This window comes from Pygoscelis adeliae, unplaced genomic scaffold, assembly GCF_000699105.1.
Source record: "Pygoscelis adeliae isolate BGI_AS28 unplaced genomic scaffold, ASM69910v1 Scaffold391, whole genome shotgun sequence".
In the NCBI taxonomy this organism is placed as follows: domain Eukaryota; kingdom Metazoa; phylum Chordata; class Aves; order Sphenisciformes; family Spheniscidae; genus Pygoscelis; species Pygoscelis adeliae.
Window position 1 is genome coordinate 177017 of NW_008824108.1, and position 24244 is coordinate 201260.

At 40.8% G+C, this 24244-nt stretch overlaps 2 protein-coding genes across 2 annotated transcripts; one reads left to right on the plus strand and one right to left on the minus strand.

Moving 5' to 3' along the window:
* Nucleotides 1-530: 530 nt before the first annotated feature.
* TYMS (thymidylate synthetase) lies at nt 531-8250 on the plus strand. The gene is made up of 7 exons (XM_009334192.1): nt 531-573; nt 631-704; nt 1977-2151; nt 4014-4115; nt 5333-5508; nt 6947-7018; nt 7937-8250. The coding sequence occupies exons 1-7, from the start codon at nt 531-533 to the stop codon at nt 8072-8074; spliced, it is 780 nt and encodes a 259-aa protein (XP_009332467.1). The 3' UTR covers nt 8075-8250.
* A 3116-nt stretch (nt 8251-11366) lies between these two features.
* On the minus strand, nt 11367-24244 carry ENOSF1 (enolase superfamily member 1). The gene is given in 15 exon segments (XM_009334193.1): nt 11367-11451; nt 11663-11747; nt 11941-12084; nt 15803-15842; nt 16463-16551; nt 16554-16608; nt 17703-17790; nt 18212-18246; nt 18896-18909; nt 19097-19165; nt 19623-19661; nt 19875-19947; nt 23412-23573; nt 23961-24076; nt 24220-24244. Coding segments are annotated over 15 exon segments (1119 nt in total).

Genomic DNA, 24244 nt, shown 5'->3' on the forward strand with positions numbered 1-24244 from the left:
CCCGGCGCTGTCCGGCTCCCGCCTGCTGAGAGCGAGGCCTCCCCCCCCTGAGGGCCGGGGCTCGGACCCGCTGCAGGGGCCTGTGGAGGCGTTTAGGTCTGCGCCGTCAGCCCCTTCGCCCTCTCCCTGCCCGCCAGCCTGCGGCAGCTCGGACCCCTCCTCTCCCCAGGTCTGTCCCGGCCCCATAGCTGTCACCTGGTGAAAAAACGGGTAAGATCTTGAGATAGCCTGTCGTGGTCCTTCCACCATTCAAGCATGGTAGGAAGGATGGTTTGTGAAATAGATTTGCCAAGAATTTTATCTTAAGCCTCCACTTTCCATTGCAAATGCCTACACATACATCCATACATTGCACCTCGGCGTCCTCACGGCAGAGTTGGTCAAAGTGCCCACAGAGGGTTGGTCAAAGTCCCCAAATTCATCTTCCCCCTCTGTCCAGGAAAACAAAAGTCAGGTTCTTGTCTTCCTTGATCTGAATATGAGAATTGCACATCCTTTACCAACTTACTACTTCATATCCAAACCTGTGAATGTCAGATGGTGGCATTACCCGCTATGTGGAGAAGAACCTAGGTCGGGTCACTCCGACAAATCGCTGGTCACCTCTGACACTCTGAAACTCTTTTTCAGATCAGTTTCCCCTGCTAACAACAAAGAGGGTATTCTGGAAAGGAGTGCTGGAGGAGCTGCTGTGGTTCATCAAGGTTCGGTATTTGGATGTCTCTGGGTGGTGTGCCTGAGAGTGGTATCAACAGAATGAACTAGTGTGGAATGGATTAAGGAATTTGGGGTAACTGCAGATGCTTCTGTTCGTACGACAGAACAGAAGAAGTGCAACCACCAAATATTTTGACTACACGCGAAGTTCATTATCTTCAAGACATTCTGTGCATTTTAGTGGAGACTGTTGCATTGTTACCAATCAGAAGAGTTCTTCTGTTTCTTTCTAAGGAAAATAGTCTGAAATAGTGAGGGCTTTTGACGATTTGATATAACTGCCCCACAGTTACAAAGCCTAGTACAGTCTCTTTTATTAGTGTTTGAATAAAAAATAATAATATGAAGTAGATTGTGGGCAATTTGATGATCTGCTTTTTAATATTGAGATAGCTTTTATTGACTTGAACAGAAACAAGCAGTGCGGAACCACAGGTGAAGTAAGACTGATGTAAACACTAGGCTTCTTAGTAGCAAAAACCTGAGATCTAATAAAGCTAATAGCTGTAGTTAGGGTATTAAAATTCAGCTGTGGATAATACGTTATGATGCAAGTGTTCCTTTATATGTTGTGACATTGTGCAGGTATGGGAAAGTCTGCCTAATGATTTGCTAAATAGCAGGACTCAAATACACTTCATTTTTTTAAAGTATCTTTTTTCAAATATGAAAGACTAGACATTCCCCAAAACAGAACACTTTCTATGCTGGATTTTTGAGTGTGCTGATTTGGACATGTTGCAGAACTCAGTGAGATTTCTCTGGGTCATTTTGTCATATTTGTGTTTTTTGCCATTTTAACAAAAGAGTTTTTAAGACCTTAAGCTCATTGTAGGTGTCTCGGCAAAGACAATGCCTACGCTGTAAATTTTTTGTTTGTCTACTTTTATCTGTCTGTAAAGTAAAATCTTGTTCTCTGCAAATGTGCATATGAAATGATATACCACAGTTGACCTTGAGACTGTACTGTTTGTGCATTCACAAGGTTAGAAGAATCCTGAGTTAAATAACAGCAGCATGGCACTTCAAACTTCATCCTAGTATGTTGCTCATAAATTTTATTCTGTCCATGTGCAAGAATATCATCCAGTACATTAATCAGACTGTTCATCCTTTATAAGTGGAGAAATACTGTAGACTAGCAAAGTCTAGCTAAATACAGAACAGCTAAATACTGAAACAGCTAAATACAGCTGTTTCAAATCATGTCCTCTGTGTTGGGATTAGGATGCAGACTTCTTACTGTCTGTGTTTTGTAGGGTTCTACAAATGCCAAAGAGCTCTCTGCAAAGGGTGTGAAGATTTGGGATGCTAATGGATCACGTGACTTCCTGGATAAGCAGGGTTTCAGCACCAGAGAGGAGGGGGATTTGGGCCCAGTTTATGGTTTCCAGTGGAGGCACTTTGGAGCAGAATACAAAGATATGCATGCAGGTAATCACATACAAATACAATCTTGATTGCTTAGTGAAATGACTATGACACTTCACTTCCAGAATACCAGTGCAGGGTCCTGATTTCCATGATACACAGTTGTGCCTGACAAGAACTGATGTTAGTGCACTACATTCGTGGGAGACTGTGGAAGAGAAAGATTTTTCCATTCTGCATCTGGAACAAAGTAGGATGTATCCGTAGCTGAGGATGCTGTGGACAGAATAGCTGTAACAAGTTATGATGTGATGCAGTACCTGTTGGTATTCTTTCCAGTGGAACTGGTTGATTAAACTTACTCTGAAGTGTCTTGATGGCTCTTTTCCAAGTCACTGAAGGAGAGGATGTACAAAACGTTCAGAGGACTGCCATTAAAAAAAAGAGTCGTAAAGGATTGTCCCTATCTGGTCGGTGTGATTTTTAACTCAGAGTAACAACATGGTTAATTACATTTTTTTTCCTTTCGTTTTTTTGTCAATACAGTCTCAAAGTTCACATTAGTTACAGTTATTAGACTTAGTATTGGCATGTTGACCGCTGGCAGAATACAGTTTTATGCTAACACAAATGATGCAAATTGTGAACTGACACGTCTAAAAACTTGCTAAAATGTTTCAGCATTCCTGAACTTAAAAGATCTGAGGCATAACATAGCTTGGAAAAAATGAACAAGATAAATTCCCATAGGTTTCATTACTAATAGATTTCCTTAAAATGCATTACTAATGGATAGGTAATTAGCTTCAGGAACTAATATAACCATTTGAAAAGACTCCTGGCACAGTATTGCTGGCAGAAGAATTCCCTGAGATGCTAATGATATATTACTACCTTGTTTGCCAGCTTGGGTCTCCCTGTAACCACAATTTGGTGTTGCTTTGCAATAAGAGTTGTTATTAGAAAAAATTAAGTTACTAGCCATGCTGATTCACTGGCATGAGTCAGAACAATGAGTAACAACTAATGACTCTTTTATTCTGGAATCCATTTTAATGTTCAGTTAATTCCAGTGAATTTCTTATATAACTGGTATTAAGCCTAAAAATCAACCTGCGAGCGTCATTGGGTGAAATGTAGTATCCTGTGCTATACATTATTAAAATTGCCTTCTGGCACTAAATGCTATGAAAATTTAGTTTTCATACATGACCTTGTGAGTGCTAGCTGGATACATTTATTCATCTGTCAAAAACTTTCTCCTTTTGACCATGCAAAGAATGCCGGCACCCCATGTTACTGGTCTGAGCACAATTTTTTTTTTTTTTTTAGGAAGGAGCACTGTAGCATGAGAGTTTAACATCTAGAAAGGCATCTTAATCCAGAAATGCAATGAGCAAATTAGTTTACATACCATGAATGACTAGGTGGTAATATCTTGCCCATTCCAGTACAGCTTTTGTCCTATTTAGGTAACAAGTCATTGTGAATGATAAAGTAACATGCTTTGTCCAGCTGATTTTTTTTGTATTGCAACTTTTGTTTCCTGGGATGTAGTGTTTATGCAGGCTTCTTCTTTGGTCTTAAAAAATGTCTAGTTGTTGAGCTTGGAATAAAGTGTTCTAAACAGGAATGGTCCTATTTCAGTGGTTGCTAAAGGTACTCAAAGCACACAAAAGAGATGGGAGGACATACGAAAATACCATCATGAAAATTTCACAAGCCTTAGAGCACCTTAAGGAAGACCAAGAATAGCCAACATTTGGAGGGTGCCAACTTATAAATTTAATCACTTTCAAAGTTACAATAAAATCTTCAGAGGATGTCATTTGGGTATCACTTTTCAGTGGGATGTGGGCTGGGCTTTAAAAAAATACCATTACTTGATCTGTCTGGCTTGGATCTTACTTGGTATCTTTCTTCAGATTACTCCAACCAAGGAGTTGATCAGTTGCAAAAAGTGATTGAAACGATCAAAACCAATCCAGATGACAGAAGAATCATTATGTGTGCTTGGAATCCCAAAGGTATTGAACAGCAGACTTTAAATGCAGCTGCACATTATCTTGCTGTATGCTAAACTATGTTCTCATCCTGTGTCAACAGTCAGTTCCATTTGGTGTCCTTGCTTATTCTTCATAAAACTACCAGGAATGCAGTCAAAATGGCCAGGGGTTATAAGCTTGGTTCTCTTTCTACTTAATTCTCATGTTCAGACCTCAAAAATTTTGAACCATTACTTCAAAGTTTTTCTCTCCAGGTTAAAGTGAGGGATATACCTGGCTACCAGTGTCTTTGACACAGACTCTCTGTTCAAAGACAGCAATTCTTATTTTAAAAAGGTTAAAAACACAAAACCAAAAAAGAGTATACCAAAGCAGTGTGTCTGTTTTTTAGCCATATAATAAATTGTAAACTTAAAAACCTTAAAAATAGAGAACAAAATTACTATTTGTGTTGTAATCATCTCCTTGAACATAGGTTGTCTAGATATCCATTCAGTCCGTAGGGCTACTTCTAAATAAGAGCTAGTGCCAGAGAATGTTTCACTTCAGCAGCAGTAGATCTGTGCACAAAAAAAAAAAAAAAAAAAAAAAAAAATCACCCAGCATTTTCCACTCGTGTCTCTGAAAGGGGATGCCACATGCTGTTGCTGTTATTTTTAAGGTTAAACATTCTCAGATATCAGGAGATACTTGGTTAAAGTTTTCCCTGCCAAGCTGTAATTGCACTATCTGCACTTTTAAGTGTAGATAAACACTCAAAAGATCTTTTGTTTTCTGATTACTATTTTTTTATTGATCATTACTTTTGTATCTCAAGCAGCAGTAAAGGCATGTTGCAATGGGAAGAGAGTAAGATGAAGCAGTTGGAAGTTGCATAGGGTACATGCTTAATTTTACTCTTATTGTCTTCCTTTAGGGAAATCAACTGTCTCACTGAGGTGAGTAAAACTAAACTGTTGTGCAGCATTATGGCGTAAATCTGTTCTGTGGAATACCTGTTTATGACTTTTCTGGTCATACAGCCCAGGAGACAGCTTGTCATGACCCAGACTTAATTGCTTAGGCAGCAGGTGCTTTTAAACAAGAGAAAAAGCAACAGAATGATAGTGCAGTTGGATATTTGCTCTTGACTGTATCTCATTAAATGCTTGTTCAGGTTTTGCATCTTCTACATTTATAACACACTAATGCTGTTATGATTTTTTTCCCCCCCCTCCTTCCTGTACTGCAATTCCTAGATATTTCTCTGATGGCTTTGCCTCCATGCCATGCCCTTTGCCAGTTCTATGTTCTAAATGGTGAACTGTCTTGCCAACTCTATCAGAGGTCTGGAGATATGGGACTAGGAGTGCCTTTCAATATTGCCAGCTATTCACTGCTCACATACATGATTGCCCATGTCACAGGGCTAAAGGTAGGCTATTTAATCATTTTACTTAATCTTGTCTGAGAAGTGAGAGACTAAAAGATAAGACTCTTCATGTCATGTCCAAGAAAAACTGGAATGAACATACTGTTCAAAATCTTGCTGAAATATGTGTAAGAAAGGGCCCCATGAATTTCATGTGAATTGTCTCTGGTCTCTGTGGGCAGTTAGGATCAGCAACGTAAGAATTCTTAAATTCATGTCAAACAGACACAAGATACTCCAGGTCTTTTTAAATGAACATGTCAAAACTGCCCTGTTCCGCTAGTCTACTTCTTAGAAATCTGAACTGAGCACTTGTCCTTATGGGATAATAACATACAAGTGTTTAAATTTTGTAGCCTGTGTTTTTTATTGGAAGCGAACGGTAGCTCAGCAGTTGCTGCCAAGGTTCCAATCTGGATATTCTGCCCACTTAACTTCCAGCTATAATTTCAGCTGGGTATTTTTTTCATTTCTTACTGTAGATGATTATGTAGAGTGGTAGTATGTGCTCAGATAGCTACTGCCTTGACTCCAGAGCTGTATTTTGTAATTTGGCAGAGTAATTTAAATACACCACAATCTTGTACAAGTGAAACCCCCTTTTCTTCAGAGCATGTGAAAAATTATACTAGCAAGGCTGTTTGGGCCTGATCCCCCTGCTACCAGCACCATGAAGGGGAACTTAAAATAGGGAAGTAAGGAAGAATCAGACTTCACAGCAATTGCAGACATACTTAAGAATTAGGCCAAGGTATTAGAAAAAGTGAAGTTTAACATTATGTCCATAAAGCAGCTGTTGCTGCTCAGCCACTTCCTCTCACAGCTTTGGTGGTTTTTAGCGTAATATATCCAAGGGCTGATCTACATTGTTCAGAGGCCAGTAAAATAGCTGATAAAACTTACCCAAGTTAAATTAGATTGCTCAGGTGCTGCTAAGTCACAGAACTTGCAAGCTTGCACGACCCATCTGGATGCTTGGTAAGTGCTTTGGGGTTTAGCCTGTGACTGACACCTCCACTGCCACAAATGACATTGTTTAGTAGTGGCTGAGGCAACTAGTGTGAAACCAGCTTTGGTAAGTCCTACGTATTGGAAGTGGAGTGGAAAGCCGGATGTCACTGCCCATTCTGTTTCCATCTTGGTGAGCAGATCAGTAGCGCTCCATTCATTTACTGAAGCGATTATCCTAGCAGGATTTCAAAGATAAATTTTTTGGTAAGCTGGTGGAAATTTCATTATATTTTTCATTAATTATGCATTAGTCTGGGAAGATAGTGTCCTTCAAAGCTTGCAAGGATGTCTTGATAATCCAATCCAGTACAGAAGCTGCAATTCCACACTAGATGTAAGATGCTAAGAATCAATACTGTAAGCATTGTAATGTTTTGCTTTCTTAAAACCTGACTATTTGAAAACCACATGTATTCTCCTTTCTCTTCAGCCTGGAGAGTTCATACACACATTAGGAGATGCTCACATATATCTGAATCATGTGGAACCCCTAAAAGTTCAAGTACGTACTTATTCTCTATTCTTGTATCCTTTTATCTTCCACAATGCTTATGCAATACAACGTTATCTTGGTATTATAAATATCCTTTTGCAAATATTAATTTGCGTGGCTTTTCTTCTCATTTCTACCCTAATAATTGTAGTACCTTAACCCCTGTTCAACTCAGGTCGCAAGCAGAAATACAATACAAACATGATTGAAACGTACATCAGTGTACTGATTCTAGAACCAAGTTAGAGATCCAGAATCTGTACCCCTACTTTTGACTTCATCATTCCAAAACCTTAGAAAACCATTCCGCCTAATACAGATAAACACAAAATAAAATGTCTTTGTAGTATATCAGAAAAGGATAACTTACCAATTCACAGAGTTAATCAGTATTACTATTTGGCTGAATAAGGCTATATTTTCTTCAGGAAGTAATTTGTTGCAGTAGGAACAAATCAGAATTTTATTTGATTAGACTTAGCTCAGACTGAATGTCCTCACCTTTCATATGGTTCAAAACCATCCAGAGAACTAGTTATTGGTTCAGACCCGAATGTTCCTGTGAGAAACTGCAGCGCATTTGATGCACATCTGGGCCAGAATTTCCAATTTAGTTTCCTCTGGAAGGAATCTAATCTGTAACCACCGGAATTGCTCTGCAAACTGAAAATGCTTGCAGAGCATTTGGATGATCAGGGAATCCACTTCAAAATTATGCTACTGCTCCCTAAATCCCTAATACTAAAGTAGATTCCACCTAACTGTATTACAATTTTCTTTTCTTTTTTTGACTATAAGTCTTCTTGGGGAGGAGGGAAAATCCTACACATAGTGTAATCTGAATTGATGTTAATGAGATCTAATTTATAACGCAAAATCTCTGCCTTCAAGTATCAGCTTTATGCAATAAACTTGCTTTTATTTCAGCTTCAGAGGGAGCCGAGACCTTTCCCTAAACTCAGAATTCTTCGTAAAGTTGAAGACATCAGTGACTTTAAGGCAGAAGACTTTCAGATTGAGGATTATAATCCTCATCCACCTATTAAAATGGAGATGGCTGTTTAATGCTATAAACCAGCTTCTGTTAATGTGGAAACGTACCTAAGCTACTTAGCCTTCTCTGTACTTAAAGTTACGGGTTTTTTTATAGACTTAAAAGATAAATACTTTCTTACTGAAAAAGAAACAGGTACTAGTAGACCAGTACTGCCTTCAGTACTAAACTGCAGTTGTACAGAACAGGTCATTATTTATTTCTGCTGTACTATGCAGGTGCTAACTCCTTAAGTTGTTAGTGAGAGAGTTTCCTACAGGTTGTTTCAGTTACCAGTGGCCACTTCTGCTACCATTCAGTTGCTATGTGTGAGTAGCACTTGCTTACATGCTTTATTTAGTACTGAAAATAAGAACTTTTATGTATGATAGAGGATGCCTTCAAGGTTGTAGAAGCCTTTCAGTATGTTCTGAAAAGTGTATGTTTAATAAAGCTTTTTAAAAAAATCTTCTGGAAGGGATGATGTGTATTTAATTTTGTATGTTTGTTTATATTTAGTAGTAAATAAGAGTGGGAAAGCAAAGGTAAATTCTGTTTTACTTTAGCATCTTGGAGGGTGAGATCTAGCAAGGAAAAACAAACTCAAACTTCCCATGGTCTTCATAGATGAACCAGCAGGAAGACAAAAGATCTTAATCAAGCCTTGTCTGAAATGCAATCTCTGTATAAGATCTCTGTATCAGCATTTTTTTTATTCCCCAACCCTACAAGAATGATGAATTTGATATAAATCAAACAGAGCTGTAGTTAAACACAGGTTACCAGGTAGTATTAGTAATAATCTGTCTGTCATTTAAAACCAGATCCCGCAAACATATGGACTGATTTTGCAGCCTGGAGCAGTAAAAGTTAGAGACAGTAGTATTTGTAGGATTGGAGCTTATTAATTAAATCTTAGCAGAATTCAGCTTTCATCTCTCCTTATCCTTGCAACTTCTGCAGTAACTTCAGTCCTTACAAAATTCCTCTTCAGGAATTCAATTGTGAATAGATCTATGGTTAATATTCAGACATAGCATATTCAATACATGTTTGAACACATAGAGAAATGCGTAGTAATTTTCTGATTAATTTTTAAAGCCAGTAAACTGGTAAATATCATTGTAAAATTGTACAATTTGAGATAATTGTAAGAATTTAATAAACAGTGTGCTTTGATTCCATTCATTCAGGGGCCTGCATAAGGGGACCATTGCATCTTTCTTAAAACGAACTGATCATAACTTTCAAAAGCATATTTTGCATCAAAATTATTTGCAAATCTCATTATACTGATCTTCATTATACTGATCACTGATCTTCAGACTAAATTTTTTGTAGTGCCAGGTCATGCTCAAAAAATAAGTTGTTCTCTTTTCCCGACATTTAGCCCAACACAAAAAAATTGCAGAAAAAGGATGTCATTACCTTTTGTCAGTACATCAAATGTAAATAGGTCACTGCTTATTAGAAATGTTCTCCTCAGTATCTACTGTAGTCCATCTTTCTTGAACAGAGATGATTAGACTATGTGCTATTTCAGCTGAGATCATATGAGAAACCTTATACATGGAAGGATCAAACCTGTCTTTTTCTGAGGCTGCATTAAGTGGACATTCTGTAGCCAACCTGTAGTTAAACATACTTGAGTCTTACCTTCTTTCAAATTACCGAACTCATGGATAGTAGCAGTATTCTTGTTACTAGAGCTGAAAGCCATATCACATTCTCCTTCTAATAAATTTCATCTCGGCTCTACTAGTCTTGTATTTTAAAGTCGCCTAGTTTGGATATTCCAGGTGTCATCTGCATTAATGATACCTCCCAGCTGTAGCTTGTCAGCAACTTCTTAGCATGTGCATACTTTTATAAGTTAAAGGTTCTTGAGTGTATTTACAGTCCTCTAAAGTACAAGAAAACAGGTTAGGTTGCAAATTCACTTAACATTTCTGCCTACACTTAGCAAGTTAAGTTCCTTTTGCTGGAAACCACTTTATGTAACACGTCGGATAAGGTGGAATCTGCAGGGCATTTTAGCAAGCGTAGCCAGAGAGGATGTGAAATGAAATGTTGGCCTCAGGGCTTAACTAGTGGGAATTAGCAATCTCCGTAGAAGTTAACCGGGGCAGGAATACCCAGCCAAGAGAAGAATTTAGAATGGGAATCATTTACTTCCTTTCATAAATTAAAGAGGAGTTAGTCCAATTGGAAGGAAAATTTAAAAAAAACTTTTTAAGTATTACCTTTATGAAACATGACAAATGGTCTATTCTTACAGAGCTGTATGGACATACATAGCATGCTTAAACAGACCAATATATATAGCTCTGGAAGAGCTACTGCTTTTCAGTATAGGAATTAACTACAACTTCACTGTCCCCTTTATCAGCACAATTTACTACCAATAGCCGTCGTTGAACTAAAGCTTGTACCTCGAAGTCCAAGGATGCTTATGCTGCTCAAAAGATGAGAAAGATGTAAAAAGCAGGCTTTACACAGAAGACTTTAATGTGAATAAAAGTGAAAATACATATATTTTAAATTAATAGGTATGAGACTTCTATGATTTCAAGCAAAAAATACGAATATTCAAAGAATTGGACTCCATAGAGTTAAACAGGAGGTACTCAAGGAATTTTGATTTGCAGAATATGAAGACTGTTCACTGCTGCAAAGATGACTAGTATGACTGCAGGCTATATTCAGAGCAGTATTTTAGACAAACACGGGACATTGTTAGATCCTTTTGGGAAGCTATGAAAGGAACCCATAGGCCTACTGAGAGAAGGGGGCGTTCTTGGACTTACTTCCTGATCAATAAGCTGTCCCAGCAGATCCCTGTCTCTTGCACTCCCCAGCTGATGACTTAAGAGCTGTACAGGTGGCATTAGAAGTCAGTTCCTTACCAGCTCTGCGTATCCATAGGATTTCTGAGTCCTTGCCATTTGCCCTGCTGACTGCTACACTCATTCTGCCTCACAATTTGGCCCTGAAAAGTTTCCTCTCTTCTGTCATTCCTTCTCTGAATGCATCCTTTTCCCCACTTTCCAAGGGGAATTTAATCAACTTGGAGATAGCAAGGAAATTTCTTACCACTTTGCTCAAATACCAACTCCCTCTATGTTCTACCTTCTTAGACAAGCTTTTGTAACCCACATTATTTCTGACGTATTACAATACGTTGCAAAATTGGCCCTACTGCAATACCAGAAAAAATATTAGTTATCTGGTCATGATAGATGAGGGGTCAGAAAAGAAGGAACTGTTTCTGAATTTTGAGACAAACACCTACCTGATCAGCCATCAAAATCAATAGTCTGTTAATTAGTCTGACTTGGTGAGTTTGCTACCATAGTGACTGGCATCTGTGAAGTGTCTGAATATGGAGTACAGCCCAGGTTTCGAGTACCTTTATCAAAACCACAAACGGTTCACTTTCACCTGCTTGAAGTTTAATCCACACTTCTAACTTCCCTTTGTAGCCCACAGGCAGGTGGCCTTGTAGGGTAACAAGACAAATGCATGCTGTGACCACCATGTAGCAACATCTTTTTTAAGAAAAAAAAAAAAAAGAACGAGCACCATAGTCAATTGCTGCTGGAGTATTTTGTATAACTAACCTGCTTTCAAGGCTTTCAGATACTGGAATATAATCAAATATTATCAAGTGCTGAACTAATTCACAGAGACCCCCAAGTCCATGCTAGAGAAAGACAGTGCCCAATACCAAGGTATCAAAAGCCCTTTGGTGCAGCCCTACAGCATGATGTGAAACAACGAAAATTACAGCAGTGCATGCAAGCTTACACTCAGAAATCACGAGTATGACAGCTGAAGAAACTAATCAGACTAGCCTGGAGGCTGGGGAGAGAAAGATTTTCTCATTGCTGCTGCATTTTGCAGAGCCTTACTCTGGAATTTTTGGCCATCAGCAGCACAGAGAAGTTTTCATTCACACTTCCCAGCCTGCAGCTGTCAATTTTGAGATAACTCAAGGCCTTAGCTTGTAGAAGCTGTTTAGATATCACTCTGTTGTGGCAGTGTAAGGGAAAAACTAAAAAGTTAAGACCTGAAGTCTTCCAGATTAACATATTACAAGAGCTGCTGGCAACTCATATAAAACATTTGTATAGTGTCCATCCTGTGTGTCTCAATAAATCTGAATTATTTTAATTACTCCATTTAAATGAGAGATCACATGAGAATTTGGATGAAGTGAAGTTCAAGGATGTTGCCAATATTAAAAATAATCAGCTTATACTTGTAATGTTAAGAGCACTACACCTGACACAACGAATTGAGGTATACTGAAAAAAAATCACTGTGTGCCAAAAGGCATCGTTGTACTGGAAGGTTGGAAATTACTGCCCCCTAACTGGATGTTGAACCGCATAAGTGAAAGTGAAGCAGAAATGCCAAGTGAAAATGGCTCTTCCATTCCAGGACAAGGACAGGGGCTTAACCTATGCAAAGGCAGCTGAGTTTGTAGTGAAATCATTATGTAATGCTCACACGAACTGATTGTGCAGCTCTGCCAGATAATTGCCTCACAGACTGCCTCAAAATCTTTTTAGGATTTAGGCTCCTTTAGGAGCCATCTCACCCCCCTCTGGTCACCCAACCGCGTCCCCAGGCAGGGACTTGAGGTACACTGGGGACTGGGCTGTCTTAGCCCCACTTCAGCACGCTCAGGACTGCACAGCTTTGGGATGTGCTTGCCTATGTGAATGAGCAGCTATTCCCATTTTGAGACAGCTAAAGTGAATGTAGCAGTGATTCTGCTGTAGGAAATCATTCCTTCTTCTGGAGACCAGTCCAGCCAGATGAGAGATGGCCTTGTAGACAAAATATGCTTGGATAAGTCAGGATTCAATTTCTAGCTGTGCTACAGATTTCCTGTCTGGAGCTTAGCTAAGTTGTTCAGTTAGATCAGGCCATTAATTTCCCATGTTTGTAATATGGGTAACAGTACTCCTCTTATTCACAGGGGAATTCTGTGGATAAATACATTAAATGCTTATATGGTTCTCAGATGTTATGGTGAAAAAAAGAAAAAGGTTATACAAACCATCAAGTCAAGCCAGTATTCAGGACTGACATCTACTTTGTAAAGCAAGGCTATACTAATGTGTAATTCAAACCCATCCTAATATATGTTCATTATAAAACACCCTCCTCCCCAAATTAAGTGTCCTATCTACCGGTAGACAACAGCTGAAAGCGAGAACCACAATGAAATATGTTGATAGCAGGGCTTGGCATGAGAAACTGGCAGCAGAGAAACTATGCTAATGCAGTCACTGTTGTCTCCAGTTGCTGCAGAGAACCGAGAATTTGTTAATTCACATTGTTTGGCTCTGTAGATTTGGTGTCAAGCCTTGGCAAAAACATAGGTGCAATAAAAAACAATTTCCTTTAGGCTGGAGACTGGTATTCTAAAAGGTACCAGCCTGTCTATTGACACCTCACTATTTATGATATATCCGGGAATTAGTTCTGGTCTTTGGATTCATTAAAAATATTTCATGTGAAAAGTATTTAAATATAGCTGATGGCAGTGACTTACTACTAACGCTAGCAATGAGTTTCCTTGGGGGAAAGGAAAGGTTTCAACCTTACAAAATAGCTGCATGTATACTGGCCAAATTCCTCCTAAGGCCAGACAGGGCACTGAGTGCACTGACAGGCCTCACCCTGACCAGTCTCACCCGGGGCCCACACCCTCTGCCCATGGGCCTTAGTTTCTGCCTGGGCTGCACTGCAGGTGTACCTGCTTCCAGCTGCGATACAGCTGTGGACGTGTCTGGCCACGGACCGACACCCTGGCCTGGCCTTGTGACCATGGCCCCGCTCCGCCATGGCCCTGCCTGGACACGCCCTGGGCTGTGTCTGACCTTGGTTCCCCTCACCAGGCCTGATCCTGAACGCCACGCACACACTGCTGGCCTGGCCTGGCCTCAGCCCGTCCTTGTCCCCAGGGAGGTGCCCAGTGCTTGGGGCTCAAGCTACCCCACTGCCCCCACTGCCCCTGCTCCTGGCTGGAGGTGGGATGGGCCTGGCTGGGAGGCCTCTGCCCTGCTGCCCCCATGGGGACCCCCTGCAGGTCCCTGGTCCCCTGGGAGCAGCTGGCCCCTGTGGCACCCTGCCAGTTATCTCAGGCTGTCTCAAGCCCTAAGCCAGCACCGCAGGGCTGCTCAGGACCTTGCCCTACAAACCTGGCCTGTCTCTGGGCTCTGACCCTCCCACAGCACCGGCCCCTGCCTAAACACAAGCTTCTGCATGAACGCCTCACAGGGGGGCTTTGGGGCTTTCCAGGGGCCACCAGAGAATCCCCCCTTTGCGTCCCCCCATAAGCCTGCCAAGCCTCTGGGGCTACTCAGGGTCTGCCTGAGCCCCCCACCTGGCTCCAATCCCTGCTGCCATGCCCCTTTCCCATTTCCCTGTCCCTGCCCTGGCTCTTTGTCCCCTGAAATGCCCCCTACACCCCACAGCAGTTAAAGCACTCTTCAGCAAGTCCCATCTGAGCCCAGATCTCTGTCGGGTGGGAGGACAAATCCCTCTTGGGGGAGCTGCTCTCAGGGCACTGAGGACAGGAGTGGCCTTGCTGGCCCTGTCCAGCCTCGCCGGAGGCCTCCCCTGCTCATGCCTGCCCTTGGGACCCATCTCAGCTCAGGCCATGGCCACCAATACCTGCCTGACCTACCCTCAAGTGTGACCATTTCCCATTGCATTGCAGCTGTGCCAAGCCATGGACTTCACTGATCTGGACCCGAACCACAGGCTGACGGCCCAGCTCAACCTGGGTCCGACTTCATCACCGTGGACAGGCTGGCAGTCACTGGGCTGTGTCTGATCCTGGTCCCTGCCCTCAGAGCTGTCTCCTCACCATGACCTCGCCTGGCAACCTTCTCAGTTGACCCTAGGCTCGGCCCCCAGACCTGCCCTGCCAGCCATGCTGTCAGCTCCTGGCTCCCCAGCCCTCCCTGCACCCGACAGTGCCTCTGGTGCCACCGAGAGGATGAACTACAGCTTGCTAACAGCATGATTTTCTGGGATTTTGATCTTTACAGTTGAGTTAGTGCGGCACAAATAGAGTTGATTAAGAAGAGGAGCCAGGAACTTCTCCACTCTAAAAAACACTCCATATAGCCACAGCAAGGTCATGTCTACACATGTGCTGCCATGCTGAGCAAAACGCTTGCTTAAGCACCAAACCCACAGAACAAAATGGGAGCTGTGATAATTATCCTTGGGCTACAGGGAATACCAGCTTCAGCAGCCCTGCAGCTCTCTGCAGATCGCATTGTCCAGCCTACATTGCTCTGCACAGATGTTATCCGAGTTGTCTCATAGAGCTACAGCATGCTCTACAGAGCAGCATGGACTTACTCTTTGTGCCTTGCTTCTCTACCTTTCATATGCGCAATAATGATCACGGAAGTATTCTTTCATATTTCTCACTGCTCTGAGAATATGAAATTTTAGCAGTTAGTCTCATAATAATAATAAAAAAATCAGGTATTTCTAGGTTGTTCACAGAAATTGTGTGTGGAAAGAATGAACTAGGGAGATAAGGTGAGGGGAGGCAACCTTGGTAGGGAATTGCTGAGATAGATAACCAAGTAATTTTCAGCAGTAGTATTTAACTTTAGTGAGAAAAGCAAAGGAGTTTTGGCACCAGCTCCAAAGGTTATGCCATAGTTGCATTAAACAGGTAGTAATTAGGGAAAAGCCCAAAACACGTATACATATTCTTACATGTTTTCTGGTTGCCACACCAATTCCTAGTGGTGCTAAGGCCTGCAAACAAATAACAAACATTCAAGACTTGCTTCTGGTTTTTAATTTCTAATGGACTTACTCAGTAGCATAAAGGATGGAATAACAGTTGATTCAGCATACTGTTTTCTACTCATTTCATAGAGAATGTAACACATGTTATAAAACTTTTTATTGATTTTTTTCTGCTTTCTCTGCTCCACAGGCAATGTAAAGGATTATATAGCAGGATGTGCGGAGCAGTAAAGAAATGCACATAGTATACATCTGGGGTTTTAACAGTGCTGCTAAGTATAGCATGTTGGGAGCACAAATTCTGAACCGAAATTCCTATTTCACTGGAAACCACACATTTTAAAAAAAAGTCCGTTCACATTTCATACTAAATGTTGGCTGCCTTCCTCATGCAGGCATTACAGTCCTTCTAGGTATTTTTTTTAGAAACAAACTATTTCTTTAAACTTAAGGCAATACAGGTGCAGAATGTGTGTCAAGATCCTGTAGCAAATACATTTAATGGTACTCTGAATAACTAGTTCAACCTGAACTCTGAATATGTGAAGGAACAGTCTCAACATTAGACTACAGTACTGACTGGAGTGACTGTATTACTATTGAAATAAAAAAATTAACTCTCCAACCTTTGGAACGGTTGCATGTCCCATCTGGACATGCATATCCTCATCTGGAAAAGTTGGCCCCTTAATCCACGAGGGTTTAAACTCAGCTGGTTAGTGACCCACTCTATTGCTTTCTTTATTTCCCATTGTTGGTTTGCGTCCAGCATCTGGGGATAAGGAAAATATGAATCAAATACACTGAAGGATTCTATTGACTTTTTTTCTGTCAAATTCTCATAAAAAGAGCTGCAAAACTGATATGAAGTGATAGAATTTCAGGAAATAGAAAGGAATGAAAAGCGGGAATTGCCATTCTGTCCGTATTGTACTTTTGGCCACACTTACGCTGAGCTGCAATGACTATAGCAATATCCAGACTAGGTTTGAACCAAGCAGATCAGGAGCTGTAGGAAGTAGAGCAGTCTCTTCTGTGGGAATGAGTATATCTTGGCAGCATATACTTGAGTAAAGTGTTCTAAAACATGGACATGGCTGCCTGAAATTTTCAGCAGAAAAGCTTCTTGACAAAAAAATGCAGTAGTTTAAATAAGATGAGTTTCTCAAGCAGCACTTCCCTCCCACACAAGGGAGAATTTTTCACCCTGCAGTAAGTGAAACATCTGAAAATGACACCACAGTTCCTCTGCAGGCTCTTCAGGTCTTTGCCATCCTGTATTCACAGAGTTCCTCGTTCGGCATTTCATGAGATATAGCATCCCATGAAAGCCCCGTGCTGCACTGCAGCACCCAGAGCAGGTCGGCAGCTGTGGCTGGGAACACATGGGGCAAAGAATCCATCCCATAGCAGTCAACAGAGTAACATTTCCAAAGCGAGATGTGTGACTTCCATCTAAGTATTCCTTTTCATTCAAATATTTTAGTTTGAAAAACTTCTTTTCCAGTTTATTTTTAGCCAAACCTCGGTGAAAAAATATTAACAGGCTTTCCTCTGGAAGCCTCCCTGGGTATAAAAGGCACTTTAAATCTTCTAGAAGACAATCCTAGAAGTGGGGTTCCCCCACAGACTTGAATGGAAGTTCTGGCACAGAAATACAGGATAAAATTCTTAGTAATATATCTACTTTGGTCATGTCCAATACTGCTCTTTGTTGATATATATCAACATTTGTTGCCATCATTATTCAGGATTTGAAGAAGGAAGAAAAAAATATTTGTCAAGAAATGTATATAATAACAGATATTTCATCTAATGGCTTTAAATAGAAAATAACATAGTATAGTAGCAGAAAGTGATATTCACCACTATTTTGTCTAGGCCAATCATTTCTCATATCAATCTGCATCTGCAAATATTATCCTGCAGATCTGCACCCACCTTTACTCTGAACCTAGATGCATATTTGGAACGAGATATAGATCACTTCTGAATGATTAATGTAGCAGTAAACTGGAATCCATAAACTAGAATTTACAATTTCAGCATCACTGCCTTACAGAAAGAACTTTCTTATTACTTCTTTTCCCTTGGGAGTAAGCTTCATCCTACTCTGAAAATAAAACAGCAATGTTTTGTTATAAATCAATGGAAACACATTTATCTTCGTTTGTGATCAGCCCTCAGCTTTGCCATACCATTACTGTTTTCCTGCAATGCAGCATTATGCAGTAGTAGAGGGGGAAGTGTCTGAGAGAGATACAGAAGCAAAGCCATCACTGCCCATATCATAGACCTGGAAGAGTTAGACTAGGTCTAGTCCATCTGTTCAAACCATAAAATGCAGAAGAATAACACTCAGTACAAGTGTTTACGTTGTCCAGCCTTCTCTCAAGGCCTATGTGCATAACTGCAAGCAAAGTTACATCAATTATACAACTCCACCACACTGCATCTAGAATAATATTAATTTACACATTTTCAGAATAAGCTTTTTATTTCTTCCTAGGAGGTAGCAGAAAGCCATCAGAAAATGAGATCAGATGTATCAATAACATCCAGCTGAAACAAACTCCCCAACCCAGCTAACTGTAACATATGATAAATTTTTCTAATCCAGGTATGAACATCCCATGACTTGGCAACACTATTTCTAGATATACCAAGGCATATATTTCCCAGAAGATAAATCGCAGCGGTATTAACTAAATCTGACACCAATAAATTGTCCAAAGCTTTCACAATATTTCACAGAAAGCCAAGCACATGCAACTCTCGCTGGCAATAAGGTTGCTGCTTTAAGAAGGAAGCTAAGGGCCCTCTGCTGCTGACAGTTTCAGAGTATACCTCAAAACCAGGGCAACCAGAAGTTCTAGAAGAAACCAGCAATTACAAAACTTTTGAGGTTCATGTCGTCTGTGAAGGAGACATCCCCGTTTCTCATCTATGAAGTTACTGCAGGTTAAGGGCACTGCTTCTGAACATAGCTATCCCAGCACAGATTTTATGTGTTTTCATTAACACTCTTAATGATCACACTTTTGGTTAATTCATATCACTCTCTTGAGTATCCCTATGTGCATAAGCTCCTTGCTTAAACCAACACAGCTGCACCCATGCAAACTCGCTGTTATACACCATATACCAATATAAAAAGCAAACAGTGAGAATTGATCACCATCTCTTACCATTTCCCCACTTCACATACCATTTAAAATCTTACTATTATAAGACTGAACATTCAAACCTGGTTTAACTGCTGTCTGAGTAGCCCAGCCAGGCACAGGATCTTGTATAAGCCAGATACCCATGCTTCGACATTTGGTCTTCTGAAGCAAATGAGGACGGTTTCAAGTCAGGCTGTGTTTTAGTCAACGGAGGATTATTTTGTAAAATAGTCCCTCAAAGACTGTCCTTTGAGGAAACCGAAGGAGTGGAGGTGTTTTGACTTCTTTTTTCCTTGAAACCCATAATTTTAATCAAATAGATCAATTTTGCTGAATAAGCCCTTCCCTCTGCTCCCAGCTATGTCTTTGCAAGAGAACTGCAAATCAGGTAAATCCTCGGAAGAAGCAGAGAACAGCAGAATCTCCTTGCTAACCCAACACAGAGATTTATATGTCAAAAAGTCACCAATGTAGCACAAACCGAATGGCTGAATTTGAACTCCTGGGACACATGAGAAGATGCTGGCAAACAACATGCTTCATCTCACACAGTCCCCTACCATTCTCTAAGAGATGCAGAGTAATGGTTTTCATCAGGTACAGATCTTTTTAAGCTCACCCCTTTCCTTTTTCCCAAGCAGGCCATTTTGGAGTATTTCTGGAGGGGAACAAGCATAAATATAAAATTATACTGAAGAACAGCTTCTCCTCACCCTCCAGATTTCATCATTATGGTTGTTCCTCCAACCTGTCTTAGTCTCGCAGGCTGGTGGTGTACTCCTGAGCTACTCCCACCAAAACTGGTGAGGCAACTCAAGGATTAGGAAGAGGGAGTGTACCAAATTCCAGCTTTGAAGGAAAGGTGACTTACCATAAGCTTCTTCATCTGTTAGCACATCAGTAGTATACCTGAAATCCATGTAGAATGGCAATTGTTTGGCATCCTGATTCAAGGATGACATATAAAATAAAAAGCATAGCATAATAAAACAGTATGATGAAAAAAAGATTAAGTAATGCTAGTCACTTGAGGAATGGCTGTCAATCTTTTCCCTACGTCTCTTAAGCAAGCAGGGAGTTGAGACAGCAGATATTCTAAACCTTCCCCCCCAACCACCTCATCAGCCTGTGTTGCACTGTCAAACGTATGTATGCTTAACTTCATGGCTGTGAGTAGTCGATAATAAACCCTTTTCAGCTTCCTTTTAAACTCTATCCAAGTGGGAGTGAAAAATTAAACAGGAAAGCCAAGCCACACTTTCCAGCTCTCAAATTAACTCAGAGAAGCACCCCTGTTGTCACATCTCTTACTCTCAGGTCAAAAAACCCAGGTTCTTTTAGAACAGGCTCTTTTAGATCTTAAAACTGAGCAGAATTCCCCCCCAAATGACTGATTACTTCAGCAAACAGATCAACACACCAGGCCCAAGCATTTGCTAGCAGACAATGGTAGCATATACAGTTCAATTACTGAGTTTTTAGTTTTCAGTAAGGAGTTATTTTTGGGAAAAAGCTCCCAGCAATTAAAAAAGATTAAAACAAACCCCCAGTTATCCAGACTTAAAGAAAAGCAACTCCTTGGCCAAATCATAAACAAAGACCTACAGATTAAAGCACAATCTTTAAGTACACAGCTTCCTATTAGCAGTAGGCATCAGTTCCCACTGCCAGCTATGACACTAGAGCCGTACGAGACGAACTGTACAGCTTCTCCAGAAGAGGGTCTGGTTTGCATCTCTGCATGAGGGTAGACACATGAAGAGGGCATGGTGGGAGGGAAGGACATCTCTGAACAGAAAGTAACACCCACCGCCAGGAAAACAGCTTCTGTCTGAAATGAGCTGTAAGACCATTTTAGTTTGGACACCAACTAAAAGACGTATTTTTAACTAATGCAGTTAAAAACAATAGGGCCCAGTTGCCTTTAGACTGGAAATATAACAAGATTTCCTTACCAGGTCCACTAGTAACTTCCACCAAAACTAGAAAACAAAACAAATTAAATAACTGGAACCACATGGGTGCCATAAAAGAGATAACACGCAGATACTTTTTTCTTTATGAGGATGTGTCATGAAGTGCAAGCATGTTTACATTTGGCACACAAAATTAATTACTGACACCGAAGCAATGTGGTTCTCAGCCGCAAGCAAGAACATTTGACACTTTCCCCTGAAAATCATTAAGGATTGAGCATCCTTCTTAACCTGGTTTCATTATGTAAGCAATATTGGTGAGGTGATTATTAAAAAAGGGAAAAAAAAAAAAAAAGTGCCTCATACCAGCTATCTGACATGGTAACCTTCCCTCCGGCCCCCTCCCTTGCTGGAAATCATCACCATACAAACTACCCTTTTGACACATAAGATGTCTCTTTGTGAATTTTTTGATGAGCCTCTTTTTGGGGCTGTATTATGCTCTTGGACTTTGGCAAGCTGAAGGTTGCTGATTGCTTTCGCAAGCAATGATACATGAAGGCTCAATCCAACAGAGCAGAAGTGAAGAAAAGAGTGGATGCTGGCAGACCTGAGCCAGTGGGACTCAAGTGAACTCTCCCCTGCAAGCTGTACAGTCAGGGTAGTGCGGTGGCATGTCCCGAACCACATGCTACGTGAGCGTGCACAGCAGTGACTCCAGTCAGTGCTAGCTACAGCTTTTTCCTCTTTCTGCCCTCTTAAATCAGAATGCCTGCAAACAGCGAGCACGTCCAACTGTGCCTGTCATGATATGGCCACAGCAACATTGTACCAGGTATTATTTGTCCTCCTGCAGGGGTCTGAAGTGCTAGTTCTGGACTAGGACTCCACCATACCAAGGGTTTTAAGCTCACAGAGCAAAGGCCAATTTCTGCCTGTCATGACCTAAAGGGTTACCTGGCCTACAGGTGTGTAGAGATTGTGACTGTGGGTTGGTAGGATTCCGTAATACACAAGGACACGTAGGCTTTATCCTCTAAATTTCTCTATTTTATTACAGATGACCGCAAATACCAGAAAAATCACCACTAGCAAACATACCTATGATTAATAAAGCAAATATGAATGAATATATATCAAGCTATTATAAATTACTATCAGCAATCAATAATACAGTATCAATCAATGGTATGGTGTCAATCAATAATAGCATCAATCAGTATTGTAGTACAACCAATAACAGCACCAACTGAGTATATATATATATAACCAATATATACTATTATTACTATAGTACTAGATTACTATATACTATTAGAGATTACTACAGGTTATCATTAGTGAAGCAAACTTATCAACAATGTAACAGCAGATATATTTATGATAGATTACTCATATGAATATATACAATATCGCTATGAAGCAAATTAGATTTCAGATGGAGCCAAACCATCCCAAAAGGGGGGAAAAAAACGATCCCAGAGAGGGACCCAACCATCTCCAAAAGAGGGGAGGACAGACCGAGCCAATAAGACAACAGGCAGCGTCCCACTTCCAAAACGATCCACGTCAGAGAGTCTGGTTTCAGCCAGGCGTCCCCGAGGAGAGCCCAAGAGCTCATAGAAAGTTCATGTGGGATTCAACCGGGAAGTTCTCAGAAAGAGAGAGGCTCCGTTTTGGATAAAAATTAAGTCCTTTTTATATCACAGAGACATAAAAGGGAGTAGGACATTGAGCACCCAACAGATGCTGTTTATTTCTATTTTTCACCTGTAACAGCCAACAGATGATGCTGTTTTCTGTTCCTTCAAAGCCATTTTATTTTTTCAGACCGTTTTCGACCTTCTCAGATGATAAATTGTCATTACGGTCCCTTGTTTTGTGCTTATCGGTGGTATCTGTGGATATCTCTGGTTTCTAGGTACCCCAGCTGCACCTCAAAGAGGCCAGCTGCACTTTTCAACGATGTTTTTTTATGGTTCATAGGGCTAGTCCCCAGGCTCACAGTTCCAGGCTGGCAGCCCTTTCTCTGTTAGTATTTTGGAGCAGACAATATCTTTTGTTCAGAGATTTCCCCTTCTAACCATGCTGCCTTTATGGCTGCTTACATCACTGCCTAAATAGGTTATTTTTAATATCCAGTAACATGCTAAGTATACAAGATTTGGCTCCCAGATCAACAGTATATTCAGTAGGGAAGTCGCTAAAAGATTAAAATCTCAGATTAAAATCTCCAAGTAAGAAAGATGAAATCAAGTGAAGGGCATACAGAGAAACATCTAGTAAGCAGGGCTAGGCAAAAATCTTTTTTTTTCAGAAATGCCAGAGCTCCAACAAAATGACTCTGAAATGTTCTGACCAATTCCACGAGTAAGCACTGTGCAGTTGCTACCATTTTCCATCCTGCAAAGTCTCCAAGAACTCGGCGATGCCTGTACTTTATTTGATATTTTAAGGCTAAACATATGTATACATTACTGTAAAATCAAGACCAGATGTGCAAATGAGGGCAACCAGGAGCAGGGAATCTCTCTGAAACAATGAGCATTCTTATACTGAGATCCCATGAGCATTAACTTTTCCTCTCGCATGGCCCACAGAGCATTCAGGATGGCAGCTATGGCCAAGTGCACAGCACCCTTCTCTGGTCCAATCTGTTGAGCAAACAAATGTACATCCACCAGTGTCATCCACAGTGGTTTGATACTCGCCGATGTCTCAGTTTCAGTTAAATGATATTTTGTTCGCCAGAGATTAAAAGACAGCACTGTTGATAACACAGCAAGGGGAAAAGTCACTGATACTGGAAAAAAGGAAGAGTCTATATAGGTTAAAAATTACAAAAGAAGTAGATGCTGAAATGTGCGACTTGCATCAAATACCCAGCCGGAACTTTCTGAGTGGTTATTTTCACACTGGCTTGCCTTAGCACCAGATATGTTCCCAATTTCCAAGAATAAAAATGGAAATATTTTGTGAAAATGCACAACTTGTATGTTTGTTACTATCCTTTTCACAACAGCACTCCCCATGTGTCTTACCCAGCAGAGTTGCCTGTCGCTGGTGAGCTCTCTGTAGAAGCCTCCAAAGTTGTTGACAATTTCTCCCATGTCTCTATTGACCACGTGAATAAAGAAAGCCGTGACAGCACATATGACTGCAAAGCATAGCAGAATTTACTGCCTCACTGCAGCCAAATGCCTGTAACAGAATGACTGTGGGCCCTTTCCTCAGCTGATACTTCGAGAAGTAACCTTTCCTGACAGTCTATGAATTTGAAGTATCAGCATGGACGTTCACTTTGCACCCAGATCTGGGTGGCCAT

Excerpts from the sequence above, each read along its gene's own strand:
- TYMS (XM_009334192.1), top strand. The coding sequence starts at position 531 with ATGTCAGATGGTGGCATTACCCGCTATGTGGAGAAGAACCTAG. Across the intron at positions 4,116-5,332 it reads GTGTGCTTGGAATCCCAAAG|ATATTTCTCTGATGGCTTTG; the intron begins GTATTGAACAGC and ends TGCAATTCCTAG. Across the intron at positions 7,019-7,936 it reads TGGAACCCCTAAAAGTTCAA|CTTCAGAGGGAGCCGAGACC; the intron begins GTACGTACTTAT and ends CTTTTATTTCAG.